Source organism: Daphnia magna, linkage group LG8, assembly GCF_020631705.1.
Source record: "Daphnia magna isolate NIES linkage group LG8, ASM2063170v1.1, whole genome shotgun sequence".
Lineage (NCBI taxonomy): Eukaryota > Metazoa > Arthropoda > Branchiopoda > Diplostraca > Daphniidae > Daphnia > Daphnia magna.
In genome coordinates, this window is record NC_059189.1 from 6891948 (window position 1) to 6904053 (window position 12106).

General features: G+C 43.5%; 1 protein-coding gene across 1 annotated transcript; it reads left to right on the top strand.

Annotated features, from left to right (window-relative positions):
• Positions 1-4883: 4883 nt before the first annotated feature.
• Positions 4884-11783, top strand: LOC116923557. Its single transcript, XM_045177872.1, is given in 8 exon segments — positions 4884-5029; positions 5232-5332; positions 10367-10535; positions 10537-10570; positions 10636-10792; positions 10854-10969; positions 11035-11269; positions 11352-11783. Coding segments are annotated over 8 exon segments (1167 nt in total). The 3' UTR covers positions 11561-11783.
• Positions 11784-12106: the final 323 nt, after the last annotated feature.

Here is a 12106-nt window from a genome sequence, read left to right on the forward strand (position 1 = left end):
ATCCTCCACTACTTTTGCACGACACAGCAACCCATCCCTAAGACGATATTGGGGGTAAGTTTTTCCCTTTTCCAATTCAGCAAATACCAGCTTCCACTCGGTTTTCTGGGCACACTGTCAATCACTTTTGCTTTCCAGGTCGACGCTCAGGGCAGCAAACATACACTGCAATTCCTCGTCTAGTTCCTGCGGTGCGTCGGTTGGGTAACGAGAGAGAGCGTCCGCGTCCGAGTGTAATCTCCCATTCCGGTGCGCGATACGTAGTAAGAATTCTTGGAGCTGGAGACTCAAACGAGCTAGGCGCCCAGCTAAGTCCTTTTTTGTTAACAACCAACAAAGGGCGTGGTGGTCGGTTACCACTAGAGTTTCCATGCTCCAGATGTAGCTGCGAAACTTTTTCACTGCCCATACCAAGGCTAAACACTCCTTTTCCGTAATCGAATAGTTACCTTCCCTTTTAGACAACAGTCGACTCGCATAGGCCAATGGCCTCTCCACATTGTCAACGCGTTGTAGCAGTACGGCACCTAGGCCGTAGTCACAAGGGTCAGGGTGAATTTCAAAAGGCCTACTGAAATCGGGGTAGGCTAAAATTGCTGCTCGGGCCAAAGCCTGTTTCAATGCAAAAAAACTTGCTTCCTGGGGAGCTTCCCAGGCAAAGCAACCTCCTTTTTTAAACAAGTCCGTAAGTGGCTTCGCGGACTGGGCAAACTGAGGGATAAACCTCCGGTAATAAGAACATAGCCCTACGAAGCTACGTACGCATTTCAACTTTTCGCCAGATTTATTAAAAGAAGATGGGATGGGAAAATTGACAACAGTGTTAATTTTATCCGGATCAGGGCGGATACCTAACCCGTACGCTACGGTAAGCTTATCCAAAAAAATAACCTTGTTACAAGCTTGCGCTGTACTTGGTTAAAGCTCCCCAAGTAAGTAAAACCTTGTGACAAGTTTATCTCGCTTATGATATATCAGAGAGAAGAAACTCTAGCATGGCCCATGCTTGCAATGCTTTGAGGTGATTAACCTGATTTTTTAAACCTAACGCAAAGCGAGCGGCAAGCTACCCGTACGCTACGGTAAGCTGGTACAAAAAAAAACCTTGTTACAAGCTTGCGCTGTACTTGGTTAAAGCTCCTCAAGTAAGCAAAACCTTGTGACAAGTTTATCTCGCTTATAATATATCAGAGAGAAGAAACTCTAGCAAGGCCCATGCTTGCAATGCTTTGAGGTGATTTACCTGATTTTTTAAACCTAACGCAAAGCGAGCGGCAAGCTATCTAAACGAAGTATACAGGTCCGATCATATTGTGAGGTAGACGGATGCTTGATATTTTAAAGTATGATGCAATTAAGATAAAATTTATTAAAATTTATACTTCAAGCAAGTTAACAGTGGCTAGCTTACTTTAGAATTGTCTGGTTATAGTTTATATTAGCCATCCATGTTCAAGGTTCCTTACAATGTAATTTGATTTCTCACTTAGAGTTAATAAAGGATACAAATATATTTTCAGTCGCGTTTCTTTTTATTAACTTGCTGGTTTTTAATGAATTTTCCAATTACAGATCAATCGGTTTCTAAGTTATTAGGGAGAGCCGTTACAACATACGAATCTGTCAATTTGTACTCGCTAGCAACGACACATTTTGATTTGATATCAAGTGCGTTGAAGGCTACAAGCTCCCCTTTCCCCACTAATTTTGTAGTCATACCATTAATTACAGAAAATGTTGTACCGTCATTCGGTTTTGGAAGGAAATGGACTTTACTCTCAACCCCCAACACATTTCCCAGAGTAAATAGATGTTTCCCTTTCGACTCATGGGACAGACATACAAAATTTTCGATGAACAAGAAGTTCCCGTCGGATGTCAGAGCACAATAATTTGTTCGTTTTGGGGATCTAGTGTAGCTGGTTGTTGTGAAAATTGACCCCGAAGAAACCAGTTTTATTCGAGAGAAAAATGTAGCATTTCGGAACGAAGAGTTGCGGAAATCAGAATAGTTGGGTAAAGCAAACAAACTGCATAGAGCGTTTTTTTCATCTTGGGTAACATCCCGTACGGATGAATGCCCAAGAAGTTCGACCTGATTCTCATTCGAAAATATCCCTTTTGAAAATTCTCGTTGCGTGTCCTTTGGCAAGCGGAGTAATTCGCAGAGTTTCTTTGTTACATGGGGAGGCAAGATATATGTTTTCAATACCGTCACGGCCTCCTCGCGAACAGCAAGTTTCAACAGATAATTAGCTGCCATCTGGTCCGCAACTGCTTGAGTCCCATTCGACAAAGACATCAACACTCCATTAAACCACTCAGGAATAAACATCGACGTAGTCCACAAACATCCCCAATCAAGAACGCTTTGCGAAAGATGAGTAAGAAAATGAACGTTGATTCCTACATGTGAGGCACCATAAAGTCTTTCAAAATCAATTACAAAATGCCTAAAAAGAACTTGAATTTTCTCGACGTCTGATACGGATACCTTTTCTTGTAAAAGGACAAACATCCCGTAGCTGAGATTTAGGAAATGATTAAAATATTCTTTCGGGAGTATGTCTTCTAAGAAATCAACAAAAAAGAGGACAAAAGCCCTAAACATAGAAGCTTTCCAAATGCTCAAATCGACTAATGCTGCCATAACCCGTGTTATTTCATACGGTGGCTTTGTTTTAGATAGCCGGGAATTCAGTACTTGCAACTTTTTCCTGACAGACCAAGGTTTCTTCGAAAATTTTGGAAGTGTCCATAGCCTAATCATTAGTTTAAAGACTCCTTGGCAGCAGGAGTGCATGTATTCAGGCACAAAAGCCTTTATGAAATCGAACCCGGGTAAGTCGGATAAAGGAGTTGGGCCACAAACTCCGTGGCAAGTTTTTCCTGTCGCCTTGACTATCTTCAGGTCCTCCTTATGTTGTTCCATGCTTCTCAATTCATACGGTTCTGGCTTTTCCAAATAAATACGAGTAGAACCTCTGCCCTTAGAAACTTGTTCGCCTGTGTAAAAATTGTTATTTATCTTGATAAACGTAAAAATTGCGGTGTTTCAATCGGTACCTGGATGTAAACAAAAATCGCATCCAAACTCTCCGTTGAATTGCGTAGTGTTGCGTATAAGTGGACGGGCCATCGTGTCAGTAGTTATAACCAAAACACGAACCTTGTAATGGAGTCCTTTTACATTTATTCCGTCTTTCTCCAGTCTGGTCCACTCTTTTATTATCCAGTCCAAAAAGGCATGCAAAGGAGGTTTTCTGTTGCCAAACCACAATGCCAACAAAATTACGTAAGCCCTTCGAAGTTTGTATGGTGCTTCATTTATCGTGGCCATGAAAGGCCAAATGCCATTTTTGCTCATCTGATAAGGCTGAGCTCCATCTGTATTCCAGATTACCGTGATGGTGAGGTCGTCAATGATACCTTTGTCTTTTAATTTGTTGTAGCATCCACCAGATTGCAAATCTCCTCTGAAGTTGGAATCCATTTCTTGTAGTTTAATACCATGGTGCTCGATAAAATACACTAATTTCTTCTCGATTGGCATTCGCAAAATGAAACAGGGTCGGTGCACATTTTTTATAAATCGGTGACCACAAGGCTGTCTTAGTTCTATCTCTTCCGGATTATCTTTCTTCATAGTCAACACTGACGGGCATTTTTTCGAGGGGCAAACAAAAATTTCCGTTATTTTACTCTTCAAGGGTGAATATTTACGTAACAGGTTATGTTGGTTGCTCAACTCTTTCACATTGGAGTGCGACGCTAACCTCACATTGAAAAGGTGATTTTCTAGGGCACTTTTAGTAAGATGATGCTTCAAATAGTTTGCAACACAGAGTAGAGGCAAGTAAAGTGAAGGGTGAGCTTCATATACTTTGTCCTAAAACACAAATAATGTATGCTAACTATGAATCCAATGAACCATGTTTGATACTATGCCTACCTCTTCTTCCACATCACTTAAAATATCATCCAAATTGCTAAATTTAAATTCATGAGAATTTGGTTGTGGAACGTTAACTCCACTTGCTGAAATTTGTTCACTTAACGGGGGGTATTTGATTGTGAGATTGATGTACAAAGGCCTGTATCATCCTTTTCCTAAGAGATGAATATGAATTAACTATGCAATCAGGACACTTTGATTAGAATTATAGTTACACCTGTTATGTTATTAAGCTTAACTATCTATATGGGATCTTACAAACAATTATAACACGATTTAAGTTTGTACCTGAACTTGGTCGTTTGCATAAACAAAGGTGTCCACATCTGACAACATCAAATGGGGAATATTGGGAATAAGAAGACCGGCAGACCTAGTTTTTTTCGCTTCTGCTTCTTTTAAAATGTTTTCAACATCTTCAGTAGTCAAACGCTTGCTTCTCCTTTTCTTAGTCCACTTTGATGATCCAAAACCATAATTTTCAGCCATTTGAATGTAACAATTTCAATAAGTAAAAATTATCAATATTTGTAGTTTGAATTTATTATTGACAGCAGTACTGAAGCAGACGACTAAACTTCAAAACAGACCCGTCATTTAAAAAACAATTTATTTAAACAATTCATCGAAAGTACTGGAAAATTATAATAATGTTTGTCTTATTATCTAGTTTTTTACAGTTTCAGAGTTATTTTTACTTATTTTTACTATTTACTTAAATTTAAGAAAATAATATTTGTAATCGATATGAATATCGATTAAAAAGGCGAACAGCTACTCTGATTGGTTCAGTCCCTTGTAGTGTGTCCTGTACATGCTTCATATGTTTCCCTCCAACACTCTTTGAATCGCGTGTTCATCAGTGATCTTATAGTCTATCCGAATTCTACCAAAGAAAACGTAATTTAGAATGTCCACTGCCCAAAACATGTTTGTTCTATTTGATTTCAACGCGAAAGAACCAGGTATCGGGACAATCAGTTCAATTAAGATTCCTATTCTGCTAGGTAATGAAAACGCAATGGCAACAGTACGAGACATATGGGTTAAGGAAAGAACCAAACTAGTGGTCAGGTAAAAGTTTTTGCATTCTCCATTTTAGATTAGTGTATGAATTTACATCAGTTTGTCTATTCAACTTTATTCTAGCATTTACTACTATTCTATTCATGTCACTTCTCAGAAGTATGTCGACAAATGTTGATGAATGAAATCTCAAACGAGCTCATTTGAATTTAATGTTTTAATTATGATTCTTTATTATTTGCATCCATAGGTGGCCTAGAGAATTCAACTCAGTCATCTATGAAAGAGTTTATGAAAAAAACAACCGTTTTGATTGTGATCACAGATCTGGATTTGCTGTGGCAATATCGAGTAAGTAACACAACTTATTGCAACTAAGAACAATATTTATTCTTCTTTTTCTCTTTCCTTAAAGCTAATCAACAATTGTTGTAGTCGCGAGTCTGTGTAGACAACTGCCTTGTATTGAGCCCTGTCTGGTTAGATGTGCCTGCCACCTGACCTCTAGCGGTCAGTGCCAGATCCACAACATCTCCCCCTTGTTATCTTGATTACATACACATTTGAACAACACTAACACCAAACGATCACACTAGGCACAGTTATGAGAGTAGGGAAGTGTGGGAATGGAGAACAGTGAGAGAGACAAATGCCAATGCAATGAATGAATGATGACTAAAATGAATGTGAAATGAATGATGACATAATGTGAGTGGAAGGGAACATGTAAGATGAAGGGGAGAATAATAATAAAAAAATTGAATGAGTAATGGTAAACTAAATTTGGACTACAGCACGAACAGAGGTTAACAATTAAACGTCGTCGTATACGATGACGCTACCAGTGAGGTAACGCTACTACACCGACGCTCAACATATTCTTGCAACGGACTTGAAATGACGAGAGAAAGAGAAGTCGAGACCGCTATGCCGTCACCACTAAGCGGGTTTTAAATACGGGCGACCAGAGCGGGTTGAACCCGGACGAGGAGTGACTGCGGCGGGTGGAGGTGAAGGTATCACCTGGTCAGGAAGTTGTAGATCCGTTGTTAACTCGGCTCGTGGAGTCGTTGACGGTCGTGAAAGGGGTAGCAATGACGTAGCTGACGTGCTGGTGGGTACGCCAGGGATCAACGGGGCCACCGGAAGAACCGCGGTAGGGAAGAACGGAGTTTGCTGCGGTAATGTGAGGGTGGGAAGGACTCGACTTAGTGCGAGGGGCCGGGCAACGCCAAATCCTGCAGATGCTGAGTTGTCCACGTTGATGTCGCGTCGAGTGCGACGAAACACACGTCCATCGGTCAACCGAACTATGTAAGAGTTCGGCTCGCTGCAGACCGACTGGACAGCTCCTGGCAACCACAGTCCGGAGATGAACACACGGACATGTTGACCTATGATCAGAGCGGATCCCCGAATATCAGGGTGTGCTCCCTGCTGGAAACAAGCCGCTGCCTGTCGGCGTTGAAGTTGGTCACATACAAAAGTGGCTGGTACGAACTGCGGAACTAAATTACTCGGCAAGAAAGGCAGGTTGCCACGGAGGTGACGCCCTTGCATGAGAACCGCCGGAGACAGAATATCAGCAGAGACTGGAGTTGACCGAATTGCTGCAAGGGCTTCCCACAGCGTTCGGCCATCAGCGAACATTTTCAGAATGGTTTTCTTTACCGTTTGGATATGGCGCTCCACTAGGCCGTTGGATTGAGCGTATGTCGGGCTGGACGTCACGGAGCGGATATTGCGACGGACACAGAAAGCTCTAAATTCTGCGCAATCAAATTGAGAGCCATTGTCAGACATCACGACCTCGGGGGTTCCGAAATCACTGAAGATGCGCTCCGCTTCTGTGATGACAGAAGACGACGTCATGGATCGCAGCGGGACACAAGACGGCCACTTGCTGTAGGCGTCAATGAAGAGGATGTAGTTGACACCGCCAAACATAAAAATGTCAGCTGACACCCGCTGGAACGCGTGAACTGGCAGCTGGACGGGACGTAATGGCTGGGGTGGGTTACGATTCCGATGCGCTTGACACGTAGGGCAGCTGGCCCCCATATTCCGAATTTGGTCATCACAACCGGGCCAATAAACGGCTGATTTTGCTCGTAAGACACACTTTACTTCACCAAAGTGGCCATCATGAACACCGGCCATTACTTCTTGACGGAGGGACACTGGGACCACTAGCCTGCTGCCATTGAGCAAGAGCCCTTCCGCCTCAGCCAGGTTGTGCCGCACGGCCCAAAACGGTTTAGCAGCCACCGGACATTGTGACTTGTGTTCCGGCCAACCTCGTAGTAGAAGCTGTTTGACGACCAGAAGAGTTGGATCAGCATCCGTGGCGGCTGCAAACTTGGCCCGTGTAGACTCCCTTGGAATGACGAGATCAAGCACGGCATGTACTTGCTCTTCGCAGGCCTGCGTGACGTCATCGTTGAAAAGGCGGGGGGATGGGGCTCGGCTAAGAGTGTCAGCTATAAAAAGTTCTCGTCCTGGCTTGTAGACGAGGCGAAAATCGAACCGTTGTAGTTGCAGGCGCATTCGTTGGATCCGTGGGGAGCACGAGGCTATTGGCTTTTCCATTAGGCCAACCAGCGGCTTGTGGTCGGTCTCAACCACAACCGTCTGTCCATATACATATTGTCGGAACCTCATGAGTCCAAACTGGACTGCGAGCAGCTCCTTCTCAATTTGAAAGTAGCGCTTTTGGGTCACTGTGAGTGACGTAGAGGAGTATGCGATGGGTTGCCCTTCTTGAAGTAGGACGGCCCCAATTCCAACTGGAGATGCGTCAACCGACACGACTACCGGAATAGAGTGGTCATAAAGGTGGAGCACCGGAAGTGATGACAGGGCGTATTTCAGCTTTTCAAGCGCGACTTTTTGAGGCTCTTCCCACAACCACACGGCGTCTGCCTTCAGCAGGTCTCTCAACGGTCGGGTGAGGTCAGCAAGATTTTTGCAGAACTTGTCGAAATAGGTGATCATCCCCAGAAGGCGGATGAGGTAGGTTGGGCTGCTGGGGTCGGGCATTTCTAGTATGGCGCTGATATTATTGGGATCTGGCTTGAGGGACCCCTGGCCAATGACATGGCCCAGCCATGGTAGCTCCTGTAGGAAAAATCGGCACTTTTTAAGTTGAAGCTTGAGGTTGTGTAGCCGGCAGCGCAAAAATACCAGACAAAGATTGTTTTGAAGCTCCTCTTGCGTTTCACCAGTGACCAGAAAGTCGTCAAAATAAATGAAGACGCCGGGAAGATCTCCAAATAACTCGGACATGGTCTGAAGGTAAATTTCTGGGGCCGACTTCAACCCAAACGGCAAACGGAGATACCGATAGCGACCTCTTGGTGTTGCCATGGTGCATAGGTAGGACGCTGCATGGGACAACGGAATTTGATAAAAACCTGACGCAGCGTCAAGGCTGCAGAAGTATTTTGCCTTACTGAGTTTACTAAAGAGTTGTTCGATGGTTGGCACTGAGAAATGCTGACGTTGGACAGCCTTGTTGAGCTCCGAAGGGTCTAAGCAAATCCTGACATCTCTATCCGGCTTGCCAACGACCATCATCCGACTGACCCACTCTGTCGGCTCCTGGACAGGAGTAATGATTCCGTCTGCTACCATTTCGTCTAACTTCTTGTACACTTTGTCTTCAAGTCGGAAAGGAAGGCGGCTGGCTGCACACACAATGGGGTCAACATGATTAGTTCCAGACAATAAGCGGATGTCATGTTCTACCGGAAGTTTACCCAGTCCCGTGAACACATCCATGAATACCGTTACAATTGACGGGAGTGGAGGGGCAGCGGTAGATTGAAGAGCATCAACTCGACGAATGAGGTTGAGGTGGTCGCAGGAAGGCAGGCCCAGGAGAGGTGGCTGCCCCGGCTCGTCGACTACCACAAAGTCAACAACTGACATGACTCCGCGATGCATCACTTTAGCAGTGTGTAGAGCTAGGACCCGTAGAAGGCCATCTTTGGCACCATAGCTGCGAACCGTTAGGCCTGGACGTAGACGGCGTCGATGCGAGGGCAAACGAGAAAAAGATTTGCATGGGAGAATATTGCAGGTGGCTCCAGAGTCGAGTTTGAAGTCGATGGCCACGCCATCTATTGATACCTGCTGGTACCACTCGGACCCACCACCAGATGACCGTAGCTCATGGGAGACAAAGTAATCGTCATTAATTGATCGCGGAAGAGCCATGGCTGTGCCTCCCCTTTCCACTTCACCAATCCATTGAGACTCGTCATCTACTGCATGAATGCGATCCGCGGTGTTCGAGTGCTGTGTTTGTGACTGACGTTGGGGCCTCTGGCGGGAATTATAACCATAAGGGCAGCAACCGGAGACATGACCTAACTCGTTACACGTGAAGCACCGCACGTTGGCCACTCGACATTGGTTTTTCTTGTGACGTCTACCACATTTGTCACACGAGATCCACTGGCCTTCTGCTTGAATGGGGGGTTGTGATGACCGATGACTTGCTCCCGGCTTTGAGTCGGGAGGTATGCGGGATAAGAGCAGGATCCGGTTTCTTGAATGACTTCCGGTCAAAATTGCGAACAGCGTGTGCAGCATCCGTCGCTACTGGAGCACTGAATTGAGATAGCTGGGCTTTGGAAGATTCACACGCCCTCACAATGTCACACGCCTTGTCCAGTTTCAAGTCATTCTCATAAAGAAGTTTTTCTCTGACTAGTGGATCCGCCACACCTAAAACAACTTGATCACGCAGTACAGAATCGACACTATTGCCATAACCACAGGATTTCACTAAGCCTCTTAAATCAATCAGCCACGAGTCCAAAGTTTCGCCTGGTAGCTGGTGGCGTCGAAGAAACCTCGCTCAAAACCGTTCAAAAACCTCGCTGCGTGAAGGCTCAAAATGGGCGGTGAATTTATCAAGCACAGGCTCGATTTTGCGGGCATCGGCAGGAACAGTAAACGTGAACGTGTCGTAAATTTTAAGGCCTTCACTGCCTAACAGAGTGATGAGAGTGCCAACCAATTTCTCTTCATCCACGTTTAAGCCACTATTCGTGGCCACCAGATACCACGTGAATTGTCGACGCCAAATGCCTCACTGGGCAGCTAAGTCACTAGCTTCAAAAGAAAAGGGATCAGGGGCTCTCAGTGACGACGACATGTTGAAATTGGCTCGGTATGTGAAAGGATGTACGAGATACCACTGGATAAGTACTTTTAACAGGACTCACACGACAGAGAAACCACGCGGGGCTGTGGGTAGAATGTTCAGGGCAGACGAACATCTGACACCATGTTGTAGTCGCGAGTCTGTGTAGACAACTGCCTTGTATTGAGCCCTGTCTGGTTAGATGTGCCTGCCACCTGACCTCTAGCGGTCAGTGCCAGATCCAAAACAACAATACCTACTTGAACTCAGGCAACAGCTCATTCTTGATAAAACTTCAGCAAAGAACAATGCGAATGAACTACATGGACTCGATACAAGGCAGAAGACAAGAAGAACACTTGTGTATCCTGAAGATGACACAACTGAAACAGCATCTTATTCTTCAACACAATCCTACAGAGGACCTACTGGTCGAAGTAAATATTTTTCTTTAATATGTCAATAGCCATTTAGAAGATTTATTAATGATTATAGTTTCAAGGAAATTGATGAATTGAAGGCCACCAATAGAAAACTTGAAGAAACAATTACTCGACTCAAAAAAGATTTGATGCAAAAGGAAGATGAAAATGAGGAACTGACGAATACTCTGGAAATGTTACGTTCGTGGTGCGAACAGCCAAAAGAGTTAGCACAGCATAATTTATTTCGAAAACTAAATTATTATAAAGTCCTTAAAATACGATTTTTAAAATTTAGAAATGAAAGAGAACCTTCTTCAACTTACGGACGCTATTTCAAACTTCAATAGACGGTCGGAATTCTTACCTCCAACACCTTCCGCTAGTCCTGATCAGTATGCTGCTAAGAGAATGGTAATTGGTTGATTGTTTATGACTTGTTAATTTTTTTATTATTATTTTGGCCAATATTGGTGCAGGTTCCGTTCGACGGTGACATCACAATAGAATACAATGCGCTGCGGGATGCAATTTGCTACGGGAGAGAAGGCCAATCGAAAGATTCACTCAACGCAATGGTAGCAACCCTAATTGATTATTTTATCCTGCCCAAAGAGCAGGGTGAATACTCTCTTAGTGGACGTCCGTGCCGGTCAATCCCCAACAGTAAGCCGAAGAAGCCGTTCCCAGTCTTTATCATAGATGCTATGACCAGTAAGCATTTTGTTGTTTGTTACCGTTGTTATTCTAATGAATAACTTTTTTTTTCACATAATAATTTTTTTCTCTTTTATAGATTTCATTCTTCCGAGATGGAAGACCTGGCACAATAATGACTTATCAAAAGAACAAATTAAGGCTGCCATTACCGCAAAACTCGTAAATAGCCATTCAAAAATCAAAAAGAAGAATTTAAAAGGACAGCAGCTAAATATTGAAGAAGAAATATTAGGCGGTGGAACTAATGACAACTATGGAAATCAGCAAGCAGGAAGCATTGAATAAGAAACCTAAGTTTATTTGTATGCGTGAATTTTAAATGTTCTGCCATTTCGGGCCCGAGTTCAATTTTGTTTCCCCAGTTGTTTCTTACCCTTTTTTATTCCTCTGATGCCGTGTCAAACGTATGTTAAACTTTTTTAAGCGTACACATTACACACTCGTTGTTCACACTTGTGTGAATTTTACCTTACTGCCTTAATTTGCTGCCCTTGATTCCCTTTTTAAAGCCATGTAGTTACCTAGAGTGACATCAATACAAATCTTGGGTCTATACAAATCTTAATTTTAATCAAAATAAAATTATTTTTAATTAAGTTAATTATAGGCTAGATGAGTACAAGTATATGGCTTAGTTGTAAAAAGCGATCATGTTAAGCTTGATGAAGCCATTGATTTTACAAGCATAAGGCTTATTAAATAACGTAAGCAAACGTACGTTTATGAAAATATAGCTAAAGCTAGTTGGCAATGGCCAAGCTAGCAATTCGGTAAAAATATGTTACATTGTATCGGAGCAAATCTAGCTTGTCTAGTGGAAGCTTACACTAG